General features: G+C 35.0%; 1 protein-coding gene across 10 annotated transcripts in view; it reads left to right on the top strand.

Moving 5' to 3' along the window:
• The window catches only part of STAG2 (STAG2 cohesin complex component), a 133,846-nt gene that overhangs the window by 53,309 nt on the left and 53,541 nt on the right, over window positions 1–26,996 (top strand). For all 10 annotated transcript variants that reach the window (XM_081277584.1, XM_081277581.1, XM_081277579.1 and 7 more), the window contains 4 exons: window positions 554–698; window positions 4,460–4,538; window positions 10,079–10,243; window positions 24,461–24,557. In XM_081277584.1, coding sequence (XP_081133710.1) covers window positions 655–698; window positions 4,460–4,538; window positions 10,079–10,243; window positions 24,461–24,557 — 385 coding nt within the window. In that variant the 5' untranslated portion in view covers window positions 554–654. The remainder of the gene's footprint in view (window positions 1–553; window positions 699–4,459; window positions 4,539–10,078; window positions 10,244–24,460; window positions 24,558–26,996) is intronic.

Genomic DNA, 26,996 nt, shown 5'->3' on the forward strand with positions numbered 1-26,996 from the left:
TAAGCCAGGCTTTGTACTTTGTGTCCTCAAGGGTAGAAAAACCTGTTCTTAAAGTGTTTTTAAATTATATTGTAGGATTTTTTTCAGCTCTGTTTTACTGGATCTGTATATAATCAGCAAAAAGCTATACATTTTCAGGCATCTCATTGTGGTTTTAACTTGTCATAGGGATTTCAGGACTAATAAAAAGAGTCACATCCTGTTTTTTAGGGTGTGTGCATATGTATGTATGTGCATAACATCTGTAAGTATGTGTGTGTAGACATAAACACATATATACATAAAACCAGGCTAGAGAATCATAACACACTTTAAACATAATTATCTGTAATGCAAACTTTTTTTTTCTCCTCATGTTATGTTATTACTGTGAAGCTGTGCAAGAGTTCTAACAAATTCCTATCTAGGAAAAGTAATCAAATGCAAGGGAACGCAATCCTTATTTATAAAAACATATTGTCAGACATGGGAAATTTACACTTTGAGTATGAATATCCCTTCCCAATATTTTTGATGTGTTTATAATAAATGTGTCATTTTATTTTCTTTAAAGGAGTTGTCTTTCTTAGAAGAAAGAAGCAAACTATCATTTTACTCACATTAAATATATGAATATATTTCTGACATTGGGGTGTTCCAGAAGATGATAAAGAAATGATAGCAGCTCCAGAAATACCAACTGATTTTAATCTACTACAGTAAGTAAATTATTTTGATAATTTTGTTTTTCGCACAAAATGAGAAATATTAATTTTGGTTCAGTTTATTTCTGCATAAGAAGATTTAATATATAAGATTACAATGTATGTTTTGAATCAGTTTTATATCAGTGGTCATTAGGCTCTATAGTAGTTAATATCATACTTTTTCTGGCACTGTTTTTAATTTACATAATGCAGAATTTTATTATTTTTTTGCTGTGCCATTCTGAGGCCATAGTTGGTTTCTCAATAGCAGTTGTTTTGAGTACCATCATAAGATTTTTAATAAGTTAAGGTTTCTCACTAGTGGGGGATGTATAAATAAACATTGTTATTTAGGATTAATTTAAGATTTCTGTCATATCAAATGATGATGGGCTAAAACAAGCCTTGTGAAGGTAGGACATGATATCTATAATTTTTATTAAAAAAAAGTTCCATGCATATTGGTACATACAGGATTTTGCTAAGTTTCCTAGGCTGGCCAGCCTTCCAAGTAGCTGGGATTAGAGGCATGCACCACTGTACTTGGCCCTAACTTTGTTTTACACACAAACAATTTCCTGTTAGGTTCTTATAAGACTTTATTTGAAAAGTGTTTGGTTGCAAAAAACTTTAACCACAACAGATAGATACCATTTTATGCACAATGACAGCTAGGATCTGCTTTTGGTTGTATAAAGTTTTTCATAGTATTAATAATTATTTTTTGTGGAGATTGAGCCTATTAGTATATTGCTAATATTGCAAAGTATGACTTTTGGGGGTGGGGCAGTGCTGCAGATCAAGTCCAGGGTCTTTTGCTTGCTAGGCGAATGTGCTACCACTAAGCTATAGCTCCAGCTTCAAAGTATGATTTTAATCCCAATGTATATTTATTCTTGAATTTTTTTTCTTTTTTAACATTTTTAGTTGTAGATGGACACAATACTTTTATTTTGTTTATTTAGTTTTTTTATGTGGTGCTATGGATTGAACCCGGTGCCTCATGCATGCTGAGTGACAACCCCCGCCCTTATTTTTCTTTTTGTTTGATTCAGGGATTGGCTAGTCTCAAATTCATCTATCAAAGACATTCAGGCTTTCAAAAATAGTATCTTTATGAGAATTCCATATATTCCAGATCTTGAATTTCTCTGTAAAAGTTAACTCTTACCTTTGACAAAGTATTAAGTGACATGTATAGAGGACATTATGCAAAATGATATGAGGAGTTAAGTTAGATTCATCTGCCTTTTTGAGCTCTGATTTTTAAAGACATAAGAGAAGATTATGAAATTTCTTAAATATGTGCAGATTACAAACTATTTAAAAGGTTTATATTATAGGCTATTCTATTGACTATTAGAATATTTTGAGTAATAGGACCTGAAATAGGATAATGGATAAAAGAGAATTGGTGTTGCGGGCTATAAAAAACCTAGCATTTAGTTGGGTGTGTGGGATAGAGGGCACAGTAAAGTGGAATATATGATTTGATTATGTAATGTTTCAAACCCCTAAAGAGTTAATTCATGGGGCTGGGGATGTGGCTCAAGCGGTAGCGCCGAGCGGCCCGGGTTCGATCCTCAGCACCACATACCAACAAAGATGTTGTGTCTGTCGAGAACTAAAAAAAAAATAAATATTAAAAATTCTCTCTCTCTCTCTCTCTCTCTCTCTCTCTCTCTCTCTCTCTCTCCTCTCTCACTCTCTCTTTAAAAAAAAAAGAGTTAATTCATTCTCTGTCAGCATATAAACATGTTATTTCACCTAGGGTAGCTTATTATTATAGTTGTTCTTTTGATCTTAAAACACAGGAAAGTATTGGAGAAAGAAAAGGCTTAGGAGAGTGTTTTTTTTCTGATTGAGGGTTATTTTAGACTCCAGATTAACTTACTTTAACTTTCTTCAGAAGATTTTTCAGTTAGTAGCCAGATCTCCATAGCTCATTCTTTTAGTTGGGATAGCCTGGAGGATTAAAATTGAGCTTTTGATTAGTCTTTGACTGTTGAAATAGTGTGAAGACTAGTGATTGCTTATAGGCTATAGGAGTTCCTGAGCTAAGAGCTGGTATGCCACAAGTATCTTGGGAAGAAAGAATATTATTTATACTTTAGGATGTTTAAAGACATTTAAATTTTTTTTTTGGCCTGGCCAAATAGGAATGTGAGAAGAATATTGATGACAACAATCTTTTTAAGATCGAACAGGCATTAGTTTCAAGGTTAAGTATTATAGTAGTCATTTAGTTTTTGGTGCATTAACTCTGAGAAATGGGATTTATTTTACAGGACTTTCTCATCATGATAGGACATAGTTAGGATTCCACTATCTCCAATACGTTGTTTAAATTACTTTGTAAGTTCTATAAATAGTAATTTTTTTTCCTGTTAGCATCTTCACTATTACTTTAGATCGATAAACTGTCCTTCCCCATGGCCTCTAGACAACAATAAAAATGGAAATTGAAGAAATCTAGATTGAAAAAAAGTAGCCTTTCCCTTTGATTCCATTTGTTTAAAGCAAAACTGGCTCTAGGTTGGCATGAAGTTCATACATTTAGAGGGGTAAAACCTTTAACTTCTATGGGTGTGGCTCAATTCTGAAATCCAGTGTGACCCAAATACCAAGGTAAGTATGCCTTTCTTTAAGCATTTAAAAGACGGTATGTTACTATTGAGGTAAACTCATGTTTACATGTAGAAAGAATCACACATGTTTATTTAAATTGTTCTGCTTTGTTACATATATTAGGAGATTGAGATTATACAAAATAAGGGCCAGTATTTTAGAGGTATAGGCTTATATGTTAGAGATTGAAGTGACTTTAGAGATTTGTTTTTTCATGCATATATGTTGTTATAAGATTAAGATGATGTCCCTGTACAAGATCACAAAGTTACTTAATGCCAGAATTTGTTCTCCTGACTAGCTCATTATCTCTTTTCTTTACAAAGGATATGGAACACATAGTTCACTTCTCTACTACATTTCATATGGTTTAGTTTATAAAAGTTTTTTTTTTTTTTGTACCAGGGATTGAACCCAAAGGTACTTAAATACTGAGCCACATCCTCAGCCCTTTTTATTTTTTGAGACAGGTCTCACTAGGTTATGTATAGCCTTGCTAAGTTGTTGAGGCTGACTTCAAACCTGTGATCCTCCTGCCTCAGCCTCCCAAGCTGCTGGGATTACAGGTGTGCACCGCCATACCTGGCTATCAAAATGTTTTATACATAAATGACCCTTTCAGAAATACATGTTTTGTATAGTGATTCATCCTTCAATTTATAAATGTTTTTTGAGTGAGGTAGGAAAGATCAGAGGATTCAAAATATTGCTGAAATTCCCTAATAAAGTTAATCTAATACTGAATGTTAAAATAGTTTTCCCTAAGCACTATGGTCTTTGAACCAGAAAATGGTTACTACAGAACAGCACAGCCATTACTACAGTCATTGCTATAGAACACCACACAATTTTGAGAACCACTCATTTAGTTTTTATGCTTTGATTAAGAGTTAACAAAACATGAAAGTGTTTAAAGACTTGTATTTTAGATTACTGTTTTTGTTGTTGGTTATATAATCTCATATGTTTGGTAATGTGCTATGGTATGATGTTTTGGGAAAGCATCTTAATTACTTTTAATGTTAATATTGAGTTTTGTAATGAGTTAACTTAATCAAACCTTTTAGAAAGTGTTGCAAAAAATTAAAACCTTCATCTACATTTCTAAGGAGTGTTTTCAATATTTACTTATCTTTTTGTTATAGGGAGTCAGAAACACATTTTTCTTCTGACACAGATTTTGAGGACATCGAAGGAAAAAACCAAAAGCAAGGCAAAGGAAAAGTATGTACCAACTATGTGACTTTTTTTTTTTTTTTTTGGTTTTCTGAGAGAGAAAATGTATATACATGATGTATGAAGTGGGGAAGAAAGGGAAGGAAATTTTTATGTTTTAAAAATGGGTTGTTTGGAGTTTGATACGTATGGCATGACTTCTGAATATATGTGGTGCTTTATGTTTCTTGACCAAATAGCTTTTGATTATCTATATGCACTGCTATAAAGTTGAAATTAATGACACAATATTGTTTCTAGTAGTTTTATCTTGTAAAAGCATAGTATGCTAAGCAAAATGTAGTATTTTATTGGCTTTATTTTTTTCACATAAATATATTATTTTAATATTTCTCAATACAGATAAAGCAATACATAACATTTCTTATTCGAGAGCACCCTATACATGTAACATACAACCAATTTAAGTCTAATAGGTTTTAGGTGACAGTTGTTTTGCTCTTTAAGTTATGTGAAGGATAGAAACTAACATCGTTCAAGTCACCAGAATGTAAGCTTCAAGTTTGAACCGGTTGCCCAAGAGCTTTGTATAACTTGGTGAGAATGGTTAAATCATTTTTCTTTTCTTTTTTTAAAAAATTTTTTTAAGAGAGAGAGAGTGGGAATTTTAATATTTATTTTTTAGTTTTCGGCGGACACAACATCTTTGTTGTATGCGGCCCTGAGGATTGAACCCAGGCCGCATGCATGCCAGGCGAGCGCACTACCCCTTGAGCCACATCCCCAGCCCCCATTTTGCTTTTCTTGAACCTACATTTGACTCTCTGTGTGTTAGTAAATAAATACCTGTTCAAAAAGATGACTTGTTTAAATGTTCATTTTTCCCATAATCCTCTCACCCACAGATAATTTATTCCTTAGACATTTTGATGAATACATGCCTATGTATAAACCTGGATATAGAATTTTATTTAAATAGAATTATACCATGAAAACTGTATACCATGCTATTTTTTCAACATCTTTCCCATAATTGAATATAACAATATATTTTTTTTCTATTTGGTACTGGGAATTGAGCCCAGGGGTGCTTTCCCAATGAGCAACATCCCTATTGTTTTTTTTTTTTATTTTGAGAGAGCGTCTCACTCAGTTACCTCAAACTTATGATCTTCTTGCTTCAGCCTCTTGAGACTCTGGGATTATAGGTATACACCACCATACCTGGCTAACTATAATTATTGATGGTGGCATAGCATCAAGTTTTATATATGGCACATAATTTATTTAACTAGTCCTTGGAACATTTTTTGTAGTGCTCATAATTCATGTATTCATAATTTTGTATGCTGTATTAGTTCCTTAGAAAGTAGAAGTTTTCAGAGAGAGAGAGAGACAGATGAATTGAAACGTCACCTCATGACTATCTAAAACATATCCATCAACTAATGGTTGTCCATTAGATAATACTCTACTTTTGCCTTTAATTTAATTTACAAGACCACTGATGGCATCTGAATAGAGGACTCTTTAAAGACTTTTATTATGTGTATGGTATTGGGGATTGAACCCCCAGGACTTCTCATATACTAAATGTGCTTTCTATCACTGTGCTGTATCTTCAGACCCTGGGAAGTTTTTGTGCCACAGTTTGGTGGTTAACTTTATATAGATACTGCTGTGGGTGAGGTGTTAAGGGTCAGGTGAAGGATTACAGGAATAAAAACAACTACATTTTAAACTATACTATATATACTCAAGCCATTGTGCTTTAAATTTTATGTATGTTACATAATTTAATATTTTAACAACCCTGTGAATTAGAAAACTTCCTTATTTTTTAGATAGGAAACTAAGGCTGAGCATGGTGGCCCATTCCTACAAACCCTGTGGCTTTCAAGGCTGAGGCAGGAGGATGGGAAGTTCAAGGCCAGCCTCAGCAATTAACCCAAGGTCCTATGCAATTTAAGGAGACCATGTCTTGCTAAGTTGCCTGTGTAGCTCACATTGAGCACTCCTGGGTTCAATCCCTGGTCCAAAAAAAAAAAAAAAAAGGAAACTAAGGTGTCTAGAAGCTCAGTGGGTAAAGGATACGAGTCCAGCTCTGTGTTCTTTTTTTAAAAATTGATTTAAAAAAAATAAATGACAGTGGAATGCATTACAATTCTTACTACATGTATATAGCACAATTTTTCATATCTCTGGTTGTATATAAAGTATGTTGACACCAATTTGTGTCTTCATACATGTACTTTGGATAATGATGTCTATCACATTCTACCATACTTGGTAATCCCCTGTCCCCTCCCTTCCCCTTCCACCCCTCTGCCCTATCTAGAATTTATCTATTCCTCCCATGCTCCCCCTCCCTACCCCACTATGAGTCAGCCTCCTTATATCAGAGAAAACAGTCAGCATTTGTTTTATTGGGATTGGCTAACTTCACTTAGCATTATCTTCTCTAATGCATCCATTTTCCTGCAAATGCCATGACTTTATTCTTTTATTGCTGAGTAAAATTCCATTGTGTATATATGCCACCTTTTTTAATCCATTCATCTATTGAAGGGCATCTAGGTTGGTTCCACAGTTTAGCTATTGTGAGTTGTGCTGCTATAAACATTGATGTGGCTGTGTCCCTGTAGTATGTTGTTTTTAAGTCTTTTGGGTATAAACCAAGGAGCGGGATAGCTGGGTCAAATGGTGGTTCCATTTCTAAATTTTCCAAGGAATCTCCATACTGCTTTCCATATTGGCTGCACCAATTTGCAGCCCCACCAGCAATGTATGAGTGTACCCCCCCATCTTTGCCAGCACTTATTATTGTTTATCTTCATAATAGCTGCCATTCTGACTGGATTGATATGATATCTTAGAGTAGTTTTGATTTGCATTTCTCTAATTGCTAGAGATGATGAACATTTTTTCATATATTTGTTGATTGGTTGTATATTCTCTTATGAGAAGTGTCTCTTCAGGTCCTTGGCCCATTTGTTGATTGGGTTATTTGGTTTTTTAAATCTGTATAGTGCTTTTGGTAGCATGGTCATTTTGATAATATTAATTCTGCTTATCCAAGAGCAAGGTAGGTCTTTCCATCTTCTAAGGTCTTCTTTGATTTCTTTCTTTAGGGTTCTATAGTTTTCATTATATAGATCTTTCACATCTTTCATTGATTCCCAAGTATCTTATTTTTTTGAGGTCAGTTCTGTGTTCTTAACCTGTTATACTATACCACTTCCTAAACTTTCTTTTCCTTTAGAGATTTTTCCCTCTACAAGGCTATACTCAAGTTAGCATGTTTACTTCTTATAATTCCCTTATATTATCACTCCTTGCACATTTTTTCCTGTAGCACAGCATATCCATTGAGCCATTTTAATTGTGCTAATTAGTTTTTCATACTGATAAGTATTTATTGAGATATATGATAAATTGCAGATATATTGTTCCATGTTAATTAAAATTTTATAATTTTTTTCAGTGTATTCTTTGTAGTTGATCTTTGAACCTTGTTGCTAAAATTCCTTTACTGGGTATTAAAGCATTTCATTTTACAATTATGAATTAATGGCTTAAGTTCACAAAGACTGAATCTTATTAACAAAATAAAGTAATAGGCAGTATATTTCAGGTGTTGAGAGAGAATTTGAAGTAATTATTAAGAGCAGGGTAGTTTGGGACTCTTGAAGGAGGAGGAAGGACCCCTCTGGAGTGATATACAGATACACACACCATTAGTGGGAGGAAATTTTTAGGGGTTTCTGTAGATCAGGAGTTTCCAAAGTATAGCCTGTTTCTGTACTGTTCATGAGCTGAGAATGGTTTTTACATTTTAAAAGGGTTGTAACAATAGCTGGGCATGGTGATGTACACTTTTATCCCAGCAACCCATGAGGCTAAGGGAGGAGGAGTAAAAGTTGGAGGCTAGCCTCAGCAACTTGGCAAAACCCTGTCTCAAAACATAAAGGACTAGTGGTGTAAGTCAGTGGTAAAGTGTTCTGGTTCTATCCCCAGCACTCCCCACACTATCAAAAAAAAAAAGTTAAAAATAAAGAATATGGAACAGAGATGGTATGTGGCCCACAAAGCCTACAATGCTATCTGGTACTTTACAAAAACTGTGCTGACCTTTGTTCTCTAGATCATAGAAATGTATAGGTCTGAAAGAGATTTGAATTCATCAGATGAATGAGTCAGGAAACTTGGTGTAAAGATGTTAATCCAACTCTGGCATTTTACAGATGAGTTAGTGAATGGCTTGTTTTTCTTTAACAAGGTATGAATGAAAACCATGGGAGTATTTATAACAGGGTTGTGTGGTTAACCGGTTCACTGATTTATGAAGCCCCATGTCTTTCTGTCTCTCTCCCCTCCCCTTTTTCTCTGGTACCAGGGATTGAACCCAGGGGCACTTAACTACTGAGCCACATCCCCAGCCTGTTCTCTATTTTTTTTAATTTTGAGACAGGGTCTCACTAATTTGCTGAGGCTGACTTTGAACTCTTGAGTCTTCTTGCCTCAACCTTCTGAGCTGATAGGATTACAGGTGTGTGCCACCACAACCTGCTGAAGCCCCTACTCTCAATACTGACAATTTATATTGGAGCTTTGTTTCTTTAGTGCTTATTAATTATTTATTTTGATGATATCTGTTGAAGAGAGGGTCCAGGACTAGAATGAGACTGATAGACCTATTTATATACTGTTCAGGATTTCTTTTATTTGCAGCAATGCAGCAATTTATAAGGCTAAAAATATAAATCATGTTAAACATTAAACTAAATATGAGTTACTGGTTTTTAATAAAGAGTTTTGTTTTTCTTGCTGCCCATTTTACTCTGTACACACAGATAAGGGTCTATTATAAAGCTTTGATATAGCCTTTCTGATTTGTGATGCTTTAAGAATTTTCTGACTTTTCTATTTGTGCAATGGTTTTCAAATTTTGTTTACATTTTGGACAGTTTTTATTTATATTAATTTTCAAAATTGGCTCAAATATGGAAATTGGTTCAAATCTAGTTGGTCTGTACAGCCGATTTAGCTTCAAGTGACATTCATTGAGTTCCCTTTTAATGTACATTTCATTTTAAAATGATAGCAGATATTTCTATAGCATTATTATTAGCTGTGTATGTTGCTAATAATTACTTTCTGTTTTCATTATCACAGCAGCCCTGTGAGGCATGCATGGTTTTATCCTCCATTGTGCAAATTAGACCAAAAAAAAAAACATCTCTGAAGCAGTGTGGTTTATTAACTTGACCAAGATCACTCAGTTAACAGAGAGAGAAATTTGGATCTTCATAGTCTGTCTGCTGATGCTGTGCTATTAAATACTACAGTGTTATGTTAGGCTTATGGTAGTATAAATAAAAAGAACTAAACCACAAAGAAGCTGTTGAAATCATAGTTTTCTTATGTTTGGATGGCATTCTCTCTATATTATGTGTCAAGTTTAATCATGTTATAATTATGTATCATGATTATATCATTGTATCATTGTGTCAGCTGCTTCTGCAGTAGCTTTGTTTGGACTTTCAAGGATAGTGATGTAATTTAACCAACTTGTATTTTTTATGCAGACTTGTAAAAAAGGCAAAAAGGGCCCAGGAGAAAAGGGCAAAAGTGGAAATGGAGGAGGAAAACCTCCTTCTGGTCCAAACCGAATGAATGGTCATCACCAACAGAATGGAGTGGAAAACATGATGTTGTTTGAAGTTGTTAAAATGGGCAAGAGTGCTATGCAGGTATATTTACAGAGTTCTTATTAGTTTATTTGTATATTTTAAACTTTAATGACTTATAAATAATAAGTGTATTTCTGTGTTTTCTATTTGTGTTTTTAAAAATATACTACTTATTAGAAAAAAAAAACAGCACTAGTCAAAACTCGATGAAAGTCTGTATTATATAAGAACTTTAAGTTGTGTTTTGAGTCATTTTCTGCTGCTCTGTTTTAATGGCATAAGGTAAAATATTATTTGGTTGAAAAATATGTTGATGTAAATCCTGGCTATGAGGATTCAATTTACCCTGAATTTATATAGCTATCATTAAAATATTAAGTCTTCTGTTCATTAGAATTCTTGGTTGAATGATCTACTATGATCACTGGTCACTTTAGTGAATTGAATTATTTTGGTCACTGTTGTTCATTACAGATTTGATTACTTTTGCTTATTTCTTAGCTGAAGAGTAGTTGGAAGAATATCTATGGCAAATTATCCTAATTATATTTTTCTGCATAATTTTAGACAGTGAAAGCATTTAGGCTTTACAATGTTGGTCAAACCTATAGTTTTTTTAAAAAAAATATTAAATACTAAAGGAATATATGTGATTTTTAAAATCTCTTTTGAGATGGAGTCTTGCTGTGCTGCCCAAGCTAGTGTTGAACTTGTGGGTGCAAGTTATCCTCCCATATTAGCCTCTTGTGTAGCTGACTCTGTAGGCATGTGCCACTGTGCCTGACCTTTAATATACATACTTAATAAAGTTTCATTTAATTTATAGAAGCTATAGGGAATAGTTTTTCTTCTTAAAAGTAACAATAATAGGTATACAAGAATGATTTTCTGAGAACTAAGTCATTTAGACTTTTTGTTATTGATAACTGAAATGCAAAACTTTTTAATAAATATGTAATTATGTAGATATATGGTTTATTTAAATAAAATTTAAATCAGTTGGGACTAATAAAAACAATTTTACATGTAAAATATAAAAATACTCAGTTATTAGCTTTTTGAGCTTTCACCAGTTTTATAGAGGGAGGAACTTAATAGGTATCACATTCATTTACATCATTCTAATTGATCTTCATTTATCCATCTGATAAAATTTTCTTTTCTATAGTTGGGATTAGGGTGTGGATTTTTCCTTATTTTTTTTTTATTGGTTGTTCACAACATTACAAAGCTCTTGACAAATCATATTTCATACATTAGAATCAAGTGGGTTATGAACTCCCATTTTTACCCCAAATACAGATTGCAGAATCACATCGGTTACACATCACATTTTTACATACTGCCATATTAGTGACTGTTGTATTCTGCTACCTTTCCTATCCTCTACTGTCCCCCCCCCATCTTCTCTCTCTACCCCATCTACTGTAATTCATTTCCCTCCATGTTTGTTATCCCATTCCCCTCATAACCTCTTATATATAATTTTGTATAACAATGAGGGTCTCCCTCCATTTCCATGTGATTTCCCTTTTTTTCTCCCTTTCCCTCCCGCCTCATGTCTCTGTTTAATGTTAAACTTTTCTTCCTGCTCTTCCTCCCTGTTCTGTTCTTAGTTGCTCTCATTATATCAAAGAAGACATTTGGTATTTGTTTTTTAGGGATTGGCTAGCTTCACTAAGCATAATCTGCTCTAGTGCCATCCATTTCCCTGCAAATTCCGTGATTTTGTCATTTTTTAGTGCTGCGTAATACTCCATGGTGTATAAATGCCATATTTTTTTTATCCATTCATCTATTGAAGGGCATCTGGGTTGATTCCACAGTCTAGCAATTGTGAATTGTGCTGCTATGAACATCGATGTGGCAGTATCCCTGTAGTGTGCTCTTTTAAGGTTTTCAGGAAATAGTCCGAGAAGGGCAATAGCTGGGTCAAATGGTGGTTCCATTCCCAGCTTTCCCAGGAATCTCCATACTGCTTTCCAAATTGGCCGCACCCGTTTGCAGTCCCACCAGCAGTGTACAAGAGTACCCTTTTCCCCACATCCTCGCCAGCACTCGTTGTTGTTTGACTTCATCATGGCTGCCAATCTTACTGGGGTGAGGTGGTATCTTAGGGTGGTTTTGATTTGCATTTCCTTGACTGCTAGAGATGGTGAGCATTTTTTCATGTACTTGTTGATTGATTGTATGTCCTCCTCTGTGAAGTGTTTGTTCATGTCCTTGGCCCATTTGTTGATTGGGTTGTTTGTTTTCTTATTGTCTAATTTTTTGAGTTCTTTGTATACTCTGGATATTAGGGCTCTATCTGAAGTGTGAGGAGTAAAAATTTGTTCCCATGATGTGGGCTCCCTATTTACCTCTCTTACTGTTTCTCTTGCTGAGAAAAAACTTTTCAGTTTAAGAAAGTCCCATTTGTTGATTCTTGTTATTAACTCTTGTGCTATGGGTGTCCTGTTAAGGAATTTTGAGCCCCTCCCCACAATCTGTAGATCGGAGCCAACTTTTTCTTCTATCAGACGGAGAGTCTCTGATTTGATATCTAGCTCCTTTATCCACTTTGAGTTGACTTTTGTGCATGGCGAGAGGAGGGGATTCAGTTTCATTTTGTTGCATATGGATTTCCAGTTTTCCCAACACCATTTGTTGAAGATGCTATCCTTTCTCCATTGCATGTTTTTAGCTCCTTTATCAAATATAAGATAGTTGTAGCTTTGTGGATTAGTCTCTGTGTCCTCTATTCTGTACCATTGGTCCACCCGCCTGTTCTGGTACCAGTACCATGCTGTTTTTATTACTATTGCTCTGTAATATAGTTTGAAATCTGGTATCGCTATACCACCTGATTCACACTTCCTGCTTAGAATTGTTTTTGCTATTCTGGGTCTTTTATTTTTCCATATGAATTTCATGATTGCTTTACTATTTCTACAAGAAATGCCATTGGGATTTTGATTGGCATTGCATTGAACCTATAGAGAGCTTTTGGTAATATCGCCATTTTGATGATGTTAGTTCTGCCTATCCATGAACAGGGTATATTTTTCCATCTTCTAAGATCCTCTTCTATTTCTTTCTTTAGGGTTCTGTAGTTTTCATTGTATAGGTCTTTCACCTCTTTTGTTAGGTTGATTCCCAAGTATTTTATTTTTTTTGAGGATATTGTGAATGGAGTGTTTTTCCTCATTTCCGTTTCAGAAGTTTTGTCGCTGATATACAGAAATGCCTTTGATTTATGTGTGTTGATTTTATATCCTGCCACTTTGCTGAATTCATTTATTAGTTCTAGTAGTTTCTTTGTAGACCCTTTTGGGGATGATCAAGTAGGATTCATCCCAGGGATGAATCCTACTTGATCATGGTGCACAATTTTTTTGATGTGCCTTTGTATCCGATTCGCCAGAATTTTATTGAGGATTTTTGCATCTAGGTTCATCAGAGATATTGGTCTGTAGTTTTCTTTTTTTGAGGTGTCTTTGTCTGGTTTCGGAATCAGGGTGATGTTGGCCTCATAGAATGAATTTGGAAGAGCTCCCTCTTTTTCTATTTCCTGAAATAACTTGAAAAGTATTGGTATTTATTCTTCTTTAAAGGTTTTGTAGAACTCCGCTGTATACCCTGGGCTTTTCTTGGTTGGAAGTCTTTTGATTGCTTCTTCTATTTCATCTATTGATATTGGTCTGTTTAAGTTGTGAGTTTCCTCCTGACTCAGTCTGGGCAAATCATATGATTTAAGGAATTTATCGATGTCTTCACTATCTTCTATTTTATTGGAATATAGGTTTTCAAAATAATTTCTAATTGTTTTCTGTATTTCTGAAGCGTCTGTTGTAATATTGCCTTTTTCATCCCGTATGTTAGTAATTTGAGTTCTCTCTCTTCTTCTCTTCGTTAGTATGGCTAGGGGTCTGTCGATCTTATTTATTTTTTGAAAGAACCAACTTTTTGTTTTGTTAATTTTTTCAATAGTTTCTTTTATTTCAATTTCCTTGATTTCTGCTCTGATTTTAATTAATTCTTGCCTTCTGCTACATTTACTATTGTTTTGCTCTTCCTTTTCTAGGGCTTTGAGATGAAGTGTGAGCTCATTTATTTGTTGGTTTTTCCTTTTTTTGAGGAATGACCTTCAGGCGATGAATTTCCCTCTCAAAACTGCTTTCATTGTGTCCCATAGATTCCGATATGTTGTGTCTGTATTTTCATTTATCTCTAAGAATTTTTTGATTTCCTCCTTTATGTCTTCTGTAACCCATTGATCATTCAGTAACGTATTGTTCATTGTCCATGTGATGTAGGATTTTTCCTTCTTTTATCATTGATTTCCAGTTTCATTCCATTATGATCTGATAAAGTGCATGGTATTATCTCAACCCCTTTATATTTACTGAGGGTTGCCCTATGGCATAATATATGATCTATTTTTGAGAAGGTTCCATGTGCTGCTGAGAAAAAAGTATATCCACTTGATGATGGTTGATATATTCTATATATGTCAGTTAAGTCTAGGTTATTGATTGTGATATTGAGGTCAATAGTTTCTTTATTCAACTTTTGTTTGGAGGATCTGTCCAATGGTGAGAGAGGTGTGTTGAAGTCACCCATGATTATTGTGTTGTGGTCTATTCGATTCTTGAACTTGAGGAGAGTTTGTTTTATGAACGTCGCAGCGCCATTATTTGGTGCATAAATATTGATAATTGTTATGTCTTGTTGGTCAATGGTTCCTTTTAACAGTATATAATGTCCTTCCTTATCTCTTTTGATTAACTTAGTCTTGAAGTCGATTTTATTCGATATGAGAATGGCCACCCCTGCTTGCTTACGAGGACCGTGTGCGTGGTGTATTTTTTCCCAACCTTTTACCTTGAGCCTGTGTATGTCTTTTCCAATCAGATGTGTCTCCTGGAGGCAGCATATTGTTGGATTTGTTTTTTTAATCCATGTTACCAGCCTATGTCGCTTTATTGGAGAGTTTAAGCCATTAACGTTTAGAGTTACTATTGATATATGGTTTGTACTTCCTGCCATGTTTGATTATTTATCTCTTTTTTTTCCCCCTAATTTAGATTGTTTCTCCATGATTAGCTTTCCCCCCGTCCTCTGTCTTTACCGAGGCACTTCCCGCTGATAGTTTTGGTTACCTTTTTCCATTTCTTCCTCGTGTAGAGTTTTGCTCAAGACGCTTTGCAATGCTGGTTTTCTGGCTACAAATTCTTTTAGCTTTTGTTTGTCATGAAAGATTTTTATTTCGTTGTTGTATCTGAAGCTTAATTTTGCTGGATACAGAATTCTTGGTTGGCATCCATTGTCTTTCAGTGTTTGAAATACGTTGTTCCAGGATCTTCTCGCTTTCAGCGTCTGTGATGAAAAATCCGTTGTCAACCTTATTGGTTTACCCCTAAATGTAATCTGCCTCTTTTCTCTTGTAGCTTTTAATATTTTCTCTTTGTTCTGTATATTGGATAGCTTCATAACAATGTGTCTTGGCGTTGGTCTACTGTGATTTTGTGTGCTCGGTGTCCTGTATGCATCTACAATTTGTATATCTGTTTCCTTTTTTATTTCTGGGAAGTTTTCTGTAATTATTTCCTTCAGCAAGTTACTCATTCCCTTGGCATGAATCTCTGTGCCTTCCTCTATCCCGATGACTCGTAAGTTTGATTTTTTAAAATTATCCCAAATCTCTTGGATGTTTTTCTCGTGATTTTTTACCAGTCTATCTGAGTTGGCTAGACTCTTTTCAAGATGATATATTTTGTCTTCATTATCTGACGTTCTGGCTTCTACTTGCTCCACTCTGTTAGTGATACTCTCGATTGAGTTTTTAATTTGGTTTATTGTTTCCTTCATTTCTAGAATTATTGTTTGATTTTTTTTAATAATCTCTATCTCCTGATAAAGATGCTTAACTTCCTCTTTTATCTGTTTATGTAATTCCTTTTCCATGTGCTCTTTAAGGTTCCTTTCCATCTGTCTAAGGTGTTCCTTGAGTTCTTTATATGGCCATTTTTCTGATGACTCCAGGTCCTCCTGAATATTTAGGCTGTCTTTCATTGTTTGTACTCCTTTTCTTCCTTGCTTTTTTATGCTCATGATACTTCTTGTTCTGTTTGACTGCTGAGTTACTGTTTACTCTTATAAATTTATTTGATGCTTGGGAGGAGAGGTATTAGAAGGGAAGGGAAGAAGTGACTAAATAGAGTGAGTGTAGGCAGGTGGAATTCAAGAGAGGGGGAATAAGAAAATTGAAAAGAAATGAAAAGACAAAAGAAAAGAAAATGAAAAGAAAGAAAGAAAAAACGACAAAATAAAAATTTTAAAACAAACAAAAAAATTATAATGATAATAGAAAAATGGAAATTGAAGTTTAAAAAATAATAATAATAATAGAATAAAAAGAATTAAAAAATTGAAACCATTAATAAGAAAGTTAAAGAACAACAACATCAACTACAAAAATTGAGAATAAAAAAAATACTAATAATAATCATTAAAAAAAATAGTAATAATAATAAATGCAGTCATAGAGCTCGATTAACTTCTCTTCCAGTAGGTGGAGCTATGCCCACTGGGCCAGGCTTCTCCTCGTGATAGGTGGGAACCAATCACTGTGCCTCAGCTCTTCTTCCCAGACTGTGCAAGTCTCCAGTCCTGAGTGCCTAGGTCCTTCTCTTGTGGTTCCTCAATCCAGGCCCCACTCACCTGTGATGCTTACCACATTACTGGCTACACGCCGGGTCTGCTGCTCCTGGGAGCCCTGTTTTCACGGATGCCTCGGCACACCCTTTCTGTTTGCCTCCCTCGGACCCTAAGTTTGTAGGGCTTGGGGCTGAGGACCCCCAGCGACTTTGTTTGCCCTTAGGTAGCAACTCCCCTGGTAGCTGGTGCAAGGGACCTCTGTTGTCAGCCCTGGTGGGAGTGCCGCTAGTCCCACGTCACTCCTGATTCCCTGGGTCTGGCTATGGTGCTCAGTTGGCTTTTACCTCTGTGAGATCAGGTGGGCCGACTAGTTATTTCAGCAGGATCGTTAGTGCTGAGTCACAAGAAGCAGGCGATCCGGGGCTTAAATGCAGCAAATTCGTGTTCAGTGTGTGTTTTCTGAGGGGCCCAAAGTGTCCGCCCTAGCTCCACGTCAGCTCAGCATTGCCTAGTAATCCTGAGCAAATAGGCTTTAGATAATTTGCAGCTCCCTATGCCCGCGCAGTTGAAGAGGTCAAAGACTTGATCTCTCCGCACCTGCAGTCATGTTAGACCTCCTCAATGATATTCATGTTACCCTTACAGTTTCCTGGCATAAGAAGATCTTGGGGTTATACAAACTGCTGCTTCTGTTTCCAGTCCAGTTTTCTAGAACTGAAACCCTGCTGCCGTCGCCTCCACCTCTGGTCCGCGCTCTTGGACGCCACGCTGTCTGCGACCTTAGCAGCGCCGCTGCGGAGGGCCCAAACGGCAGCCGCCGCGGGGGGCCCAAGCGGCTGCCGCCGCGCCTGTCCCCTCGCAGAGGGATGCCGAATGACCCCAGAGCAGGCTATGCCCCAAGGTGCAGCAGGGAACGGGCGACCGAGGCACTTGAGGCGGTGGACCAGCCTTCGGAGGACAGGGCTCGGCACGCAGCCCAGTTCGAGTCTCTAGATGCGGCAGCTGGACCGTGTAGACAGGGCCATCAAGACAGCATGCAGAAAGCAAATGGCGGCTCCCGCGGGGTGGATTTTCGGCCCTGAAACTACAGCCCCGCCAACAATTCCAATCCACTAACTCTCCCTGTATAGACAATATTCAAAAAAAAAAAAAAAAAGGGCGGGGTATACTGAGCTTTCTTTGCCTCAGGTACTTACAATCCACTGCTGATTACCCATTCAGCTTCTCTGCCGGGAGCGAAGTCTCCCTTATTTTTTTAAATGATTGTTTTGAATACATGTTTGGCTTTTTCTGTATGTGTGTTGGGGATGGAACAAGGGACACATGCACATTTACCTTTTATTTATTTTTAAATAATATTTTTAGTTATAGATGGTCACAATACCTTTATTTTATTTATGTATTTGTATGTGGTGCTGAGGATTGAACCCAGTGCCTCACACATGCTAGGCAAGCGCTCTACCACTGAGCTACAGTCTCAGCCCTTCCTTTTATTTTTGTTATGCCTTTTCTCTGTAGTTTTTTATTCTAAATATTTTAAGTGTATTAATCTTTTTTCTGGTACCTTTTGTTTTTGTTAACATCAGTGATTTTAGTTCGTTTATGCTGGTGTAAAAAAGTAACATAAACTGGATGACATTTAAAAACCAGAAATGGATTTCTCACAGTTGTGTAAGCTGGGAAGTATAGAATCAAGTTGCTAGTGTATTTCAGTATCTGGTGAAGGCTCACTCTCTGGTTCATAAACTCCTCTCATTGAATCCTGACATGGTAGAAGTGGGCAAGAAAGTTCTCTGGGGCTGCATTTTGTAATGACATTAATTTCATTCAGAACCCTTGTGACACAATCAACTTCCAAAAGCCCCACTTTGTAGTATTATTACATTAATGATTAGGGTTCAACACATGAAGTTTGGGGTGGGGGTACATATCACTAGAAATTTTAACTTATAGCCATAGATAATTAAGTTTTCTCATTTTGTCTAAACTATAGGGTTTTTGTTGAACTTTTTGGTCCATTAAAATTTTTAATTTTTTAGTGAAGGTTTATCCTCATTATTTAATTCTTTTTGTTAATGGTATCTTAGTATTTAAAGAATGAACATTTTGGGGCTGGGCTGATGGCTCAGTGGTAGAGCACTTGTCTCGTATGCATGAGGCACTGCATTAGATCCTCAATACCACATACATAAAATAAAGGTATTGTGCCCATCTACAACTTAAAAAAATGAACATTTTCCATAGTTCTGTGTTGCTTATAGTTTGTTCTTTATTTAGATTGAACCTTTATATAATCCATTGTTCTGTTTCTGTCTTACAAAGGAATGCCCATGTTACCAAGTTTTGACCCAAAACTGGATCCTTTTTTCCCTTCTCAGAATTGTGGAACCAGTAATAAGACCAAGCACTGTTTAAGCAGTGAAGAAAGGTTTATTCTTGGCCAAGAGTATGAGAAGCAGGGACAAAGGCTCACAGATCAGACTCTCAACCTCATGCTGGTGGGGAGGTTATAGATAGATATAGGGTAAATGAAATTGGGGGAGGGGATAAGCTGATAGAGGGTAAAAGTAATTGGGGGAGGGGATAGGCTAATAAAGAGTATGAATATTCATGTATTTCTGGGAATGGGAGATGTTCCAGGAATATGGGCACAAACTCCTTTCATTCCTTTTATAGTTCCTTCCTTTTTTTTTTTTCTGTTTTTTCTTTCTACCAGGGATTAAACCCAGAGGTACTTAACCACTGGATCACATCTCCAGCCCTTTTTGTTTTATAAGATAATTTTGAGAGAGGTTCTCGCGAAGTTGCTGAGGCTCACTTTGAACTCTCAAGATCCTCCTGCCTCAGCTTTCCCAGCTATAAGGATTATAGCTGTGTGCAACTGCACCTGACTTTACCTTACATTTCTAAGACCAAATTTGATTGAGGAAGTCTCCTTAGAAACAGGGTTCATCTTTATGCAAAAAATCCAGCTCAGATTTCCTTATGACATAATTTCAATTCTGCAGCCATATTGTGCTCTGCCCCTAGGTGTTTTTGTTGTTTTTTTTTTTCTAGATACATTGAATAGTTTCATTTTCCTCTTCCCATGTCAAATAAGGCTTATTGAATCAAATGTTTCTCTTCTCTTCTAAAAAGTATTCCAAATACTGTTTTTTTTTCTAAATGTATTGTTTACACTTAGTAGTCCATTATCACACTTAGCCGTTATATTAACTCTTACTGTTCTGTTATGTATAGGTTTTGTTTCTAGGTTTTTTAAAAATATGCATAAGAGTAGAATCCATTTTGACATAATTATACAAGCATGGAATATATATATTGTCTAATTCAGAGCCCAGTACCTCTCCTTCCCCTTCCCCTTCCCTTTCCCCACCATTGCTCCCTTCCCTCTATTGATCTTTATGCCTTTCCCCCTTAGTTATTATTTTTTAGAGTTAATTTCAAGTGAGTGTGAATAAATACAAGACTGGCTACTGGCTTAAAGATATTTGTTATAAACCTGGTGCAGTGACTTATACCTATAATCCCAGTGACTGCGCTGAGGCAGGAAGATCATAAGTTTGGGCCTTAGAAACTTAGTGAGATCTTGTATATCAAAATGAAAAATACAAAGGGCTGTAGATCTAGCTCAGTGGTAGCGTACTCTAGTGCTGCCACCCAAAAATAGTTCTTATATTTTAAGAAAGAAGAAACCATGCATATGTTTTTTATTATGCATTATTATTTTATTAGATAATAGATATTATTTTATTAGATAATAGATATTATTTTATTATTAGATAATAGATATTCAATTTTATTGAATAAGTTGTTTGCATATCATTTGATGGTTAACAATTTTAACCATTTAATAGTTAATAACCTACATTTATTTTTATTATGGTAGATTTTTATTCCTAATTAAATTAATTTGACCTTCATAAAATATGTGATGAGGTATACGATTTCATTAAATATTTTTGTAGCATTATTGATTAATGTAGCTCTTACTCTTCACTATCTATTGCTATATAACACTACTAAAATCTCATTGATGTGCATCAGTGACGATTTTATTTGACTTAATGATTCTGTGAGTCTAGAATTCATTCAGAACTGAATAGGAATGACTTGTCTCAGGTCCATGATGGCTGGGCCTTAGTTGGGACAGATTAGTTAAATGCATGGTAGTAACATAAGGACTCTAATCATGTGTGAGTTTCTTTACTAATTTTTGGTGTATAGTATGTTTATAATTCCTCGGCTGGGCTCAGCTGGAACTTTATCTTGGCCACCTACAAATCCCTTTCTCTGTAACTTGGATATTTTATAGAATGGCTTTTGGTTTTTGAAAGAATGTCTTGAGAGGTAGTATCTAGTTCACAAATGCTCCCAGAGACCAATGCAGATGCATGACCCTTTGTGATTTCAATTAGGACACATTGCCTCACTTTGTTCTAGGGAAGAGGACATAGACTTACTGGAGCAATATCAAAGATTGGGGGCCATAACAGTATATTCTGTTGCTTTTATTGCAGATATCAATAGGAAATTTTTCTTTTGTAACTTGTATTGTTTAGCATATACAAACTGTTATACAGAAAAGGATTCAAATATAAAAATTAATTGTATTAGCTTTCTGTTATTGTAACAAATACTTGAGATAATCAGTTTATAAAGAGGAAAGGTGTATTTTGGCTCATTGTTTCAGAGGTTTTAATTCATGGTTATTTGTCCTGTTACCTTTGGACCTATGGCAAGGTAGGACTTTGTGGCAGGGAGTATGTGGTAGAGCAAGCTTGTTCACCTCTTGGTAGCTGAAATGGACCCATGTGCCACAATCCTCTTAGGAGGAATGTCTCCAATAACCTAAAAACCTCCCACTAGGCCCCACCTTTTAAAAGTTTCTATGATCTTCCAGTAGTGCAGCACTGAGGACTAACTATTTTCCCATGGGTGTTTGTAGGACATTCCAGATTCAAACTATATAGCGTGAATGAAATATATATTTTTTTTAGTTTAAAAAATTCTTTTTAGTTGTAGATGGACACAATATCTTTATTTTATTTATTACTTTTATGTGGTGTGGAGGACTGAACCCAGGGCCTCACACGTGCTAGGCAAATGCTCTACCATTGAGCCACAACTCTAGCCAGCATGAATGAAATGTTTTAAAGTGTAGATTCAGTGGTTTTTAGTACATTCATTCACAGAATTGTGCAGCTACCATCACAATCTAATTTTAGAACATTTTAGCCATCCTAGAAAGGATTCTCATGTCCTTTAGCAGTCATTTCCCCTTTTCTAGGACTAGGCCACTGTTAATTACTGTTCTGTATTTTTGTCTATTCTGGACATTTCATATAAATGGGTTCATACAATTTGTGGTTCCTTATGAGTTATTTCTTTGATCTAGCATAATACTAACCAGGTTTGTTCATGTGGTGTCTATTATTACTTAATTCCTTTTGGTCAAACTATTATATTTTATAGATATACCACCTTTTATTCATCCCTGGAAACACATTTGGGCTGTTTCCACTTTTTTGGCTTTTTTGAATAATGCTGCACAAATGTTTGTTTAGACATATGTTTTCATTCCTCATTGGTAATATATACCTGGGAGTCAAATTGCAATGTCATGTGGTAATACTATATTTAACTTTTTGAGGATCTGCCAATTTTTCCAAAGTGGCTCTACCATTTTTCTTCTACCAGCAGTGTTCAAGTGTTCCATTTATTTATATTTTGCTAATATGTGGGTTTTTTTTTTTTTTTTTTTTTTTTTTTTTGGTTTTGGAGTGTGTGTGTGTGTGTTTTGTGGTGCTGGAGAATACTAGGCCTTGTACACATGTTAGCCAAGCACTTTACCACTGAGTTTCATACCCTGCCCATCAATGCTAGTTGTTTTTTATTTTTTCTTTTATCATTATAACCATCCTAGTGGATCCTACTGGTTGTGAAGTGGTGTCTCATTGTGTGTGGGGAGGTTGTTTTATTTTGTTGTTTTCTGTGAACCCAGGACTTCAATGCTTGTTGGGTAAGATCCCTACCACTGAGTCACATACCCAGTCCCTCACTGTGATTTTTATTTGCATTTCCTTGGTGGCTAATGATGTTGAGTATCTTTTGATATGTTTTATTGGCTATTCCTCTATTTTTATAGAACTAGCGATTTAGATCCTTTGGTTATGTGTGTGTGTCAATAAATTTTTTTGTGTTACAGGGAATTAAACCCAGGAGCAGTTAACTGTTACACCCCCTAGCCTTTTTTATTTTTTAATTTGAGAAAGGGTCTCATTAAATTGTTGAGACTGGCCTTGATCTTGAATCTCCCTGCCTCAGCCTCCCAGTAGCTTAAATGATAGGTGTGTGCCACCACACCTGGCTCTTTGCTTATGTTTTAAGTTTTCAATTGGGTTGTTGGGCTTTTTAAACTTTTTTTTTTTTGTGCTATGGATTAAACCCAGGTCTCATGTATGCTGAGCATTTTGCTGTACCACAGAGATATATCCCTAGTGTGACTTTTTAGAACTTATTGAGTTGTAAGAGTTCTTTTATATTCTGTATACAGATCCCTTATCAGATATATGACTTACAAATATTTTCTCATGTTCTATGGATTATCTTTTCATTTTCTTCATAGAATGCTTTGAAACACAGAAGGTTTTAATTTTGAATAAGTTGAATTAATTTTTTTCTTTGATTGCTTTGTGCTTTTTTGGTTTAGTGCTCGAGAAGGCTTTTTTCCAAATGTAACATTATGAAAATTTGCTTTTATTTTTTTCTAACAGTTTTAGCTTTTATATTTAGGTTTTTGATCCATATGAATTAAGTTCTGTGTATGGTGTGAGGTAGGATCCCATTTCATTCATTCTTTTGCATAATCATATCCAGTCATCTCAGTACCATTTGTTATTAATATTTTCTGTTGAATTGTCTTAGCACCCTTTTTGAAAATCAAATAACCATCATATAAAGATCTGTATCTGGCCAGGTGTGTTGGTGCACACCTGTAATCCCAGAGGCTCTGGAGTCTGAGGCAAGAGGATTGAGAGTTCAAAACCAGCATCAGCAAAAACGAGATGCTAAGCAACTCAGTGAGACTCTGTCTCTAAATAAAATATAAAATAGGGTTAGGGATGTGACTCACTGGTGGAGTGCCCCTGAGTTCTATCCCTGGTACCCCCCCCCCAAAAAAAAAAAAATGCTGGAGTCTAGATTTTATTATGTTAAACTAAATTTCTATACTACTAAATTTTTATACTACTACTTCTATACTACTAAATTTCAGTACTACTACATTCATTGTCTTACTGTAGCTTTGTAAATAAGTTTTAAAATTATGAAATGTAAGTCTTTTGGATTTCTCTTTTTAAAGATTGATTTGGCTATTCAAGTTCCATCTCCTTAACGATAATAATTTTAGTATCATCTTTTTAATATTTGCAAATAAGTCAGCTGGGAGAGACACATATATACACACATATGCACATAGACATTCATGCATTTGTATGTGTGTATATATACCTATTAATTAAAGTTATCTAATACTACAAAAGCTGAATTTTATTACTTTCATGAGATTTTATTGATTCTTAAATCATTAGGAAAAGCTAATTTATTTTTATTTTTATTTTTTCCCTTCTCTTTTAGTCGGTGGTAGATGATTGGATAGAATCATATAAGCACGACCGAGATATAGCACTTCTTGACCTTATCAACTTTTTTATTCAGTGTTCAGGCTGTAAAGGTAAGGTACATTTATTTTGGAAGTAGAATCTCTACTTGTTATACCTAAAGGGATGTTAGCACTTTATATGGAAATTAATACCAGGATGTATGAGGAAGAAAGAAGATAACAAAGAAAAAGTCTGATAATTATATTCATGTGTGAAATGTATCTAAAAACTTGACAATTTCTAATTGTTGTGGTACTTTTATTAGTTATATTTCCCACTTTCAGCATCTAGTTTTAGGAGCAAAGAAATGGATTAAGAAAGGAGGAGGAAGATGATGAAGATAATACAGGTTCAAATTATAGGGAAATAGGAAAGTATAAGGTATAGGGAATTAAAAAGTGTCATGAGTAACAGTAAGTAGGTAAATAAGTTAAGTAAGGTATTGATGAAATTGCCAGTTCTTCTAAAAGATAGAGAAAATCATAGTGGTTAGGGGTCTACTTTAAAGTATTTTTACTTTATTTAAAAAATTTTGAATTAGAAGTGGGGGAAGTTAAAAATAAAGACAGGAATTTGTAAGGGGACAAAATAACTTAAGTTGGGAGTTTGTACCACATGGATCACTAAATGAGTCAGTCAAGAATCATGGATAGGTTCTGATGTATTTTATGTCTCTCTAGTACTTGGTTCAACCTTAAAATCCCGGAGGATGCCCAGGTGAATGCATTTTATGGAGTTTTCAGGGGTATTTTCACTGAAAATGGCACCAAAAACATGGGTTTTAGTAATGAGGGAAGGCTACTTAGAATACAATTAAAAAGTTAAGATGCTATAACATGACTTATTTAGCAAGTGTAGAAAAATTCTAAGAAGCAATTTATAGTTCAGTATTCATTTAAAAATATTTTAATTGTAATTGAAACATAAGTAGCATTGGCTTTTTATTTGAAATTGATCACATTCCATGTAGTATGCATATTAAATGTTACCTATGTGTGAGGTCTGAGAAATAGACAGTATATTGAATTCTTGAGCCTAAAATTTATCATGGTCAGTGTTGAGAAATTTAAAAACTTTATTTTAAAGACTGTCTTTTGCTGAAGAGTATGGATATAGCTGCCTTGTTTACTTACAGTTTGCTGCAATTCAGTATTAGATAATATAATAATATAGGATATTGAGTTTAATTCGATTTCTGAATTGTAGTTTTAAAATGAGTCCACAGGCTGAACATTTTCCCTTTATCAGATTCATTCCTTCTCTGGCATCATTGTTTATAAATAAGGAGCTTACTAACTCAGCATTTGAATATAACTTGTCAAAACAGGTTTGTCAGGAATTCTAAAAATTTAAGGTGTTAAAAACCAAGTTTATCAGGTAGATTTGAGCACTGGCAATAATCAACCTCTATGAAGTAGAATTAACCATATATTGAAAGTTAAGGTCATTTTGTCCTTTTACACATAAAATCATTTTGATAGAATTTGTTCATAAATGAATTAGAAACTTCTTTCAGTGTACTTACTTTTGTTTCTTTTTAAATGTTTTAATTCTTTTTAATTATACATGACAGTAGAATATATTTTATATCAAACATACATGGGGTATTAATTCCCTTTTTGTGGTTGTACATGATATGGAATTACACTAGTCATGTATTCATATATAAACATAGGAAAAATATACTTACTTATTTAACCTTTAAATGGATTCAGGGTGGTTAGGAGCATCAGTTATACTGAATGGCTCCAGTCTGCTCTTTTGTTTATGGTTCTGTGGCTAGTATTGTTTATTTCCTTTTAATTTACCAGTTTTTAGCAGTTCCACACATTTTTTTAAAAAATTAATTTTTAAAAAATTTGTAGATGGACACAATGCCATTGTTTTATTTATTTATTTTTATGTAGTGCTGAGGATCAAACCCAATGCTTCACATATGCTAGGCAAGTGCACTACCACTGAGCTACAACTCCAGCCCAAGTTCCATACTTTTTTAATGGTAGTGGGCTCTGACCTAATAATATGCTAATGGTGGCTTCATACCTACATCACAATTAAATGCATGGAGCTTGCTTCCAGCTACTTTGTTTTTGCTCTGAGGCTCCTTTCTGCTTATTTTTGGGTTTGTTGCTGTCATATAGTTTGTGAGGAAGGAAAAGGAACTTTAGAATTTTTAGAATTGAACTTGCAAAAATTTATGTAATGTTTGCTTTGATATATTTATATATAAATGTTTATTTTCATAGAAATTTTTTCAGGATTGAGTTACTTGTCCTTCTCTAATATTACCAAGTATCTAACACTTATAAAGTATGGGAAAGTTTTTGAAAGAGACATTCATGATTATAAAACAAAAGCCCTTCAAAAGGTATTGGACTGTATTTATTTTAGGCAGAGAAATGGTACTCTTCTGATTTTGTCTATTTAAAAAATCATTTGGATCTTTAAGATTGTGGTATGTAAGGGCTATTCCAGGATACCACTAGAAATTCATCTCAACCAGGGGAGGC

Source organism: Spermophilus citellus (assembly GCF_964194105.1).
Source record: "Spermophilus citellus genome assembly, chromosome: X".
Classification (NCBI taxonomy): domain Eukaryota; kingdom Metazoa; phylum Chordata; class Mammalia; order Rodentia; family Sciuridae; genus Spermophilus; species Spermophilus citellus.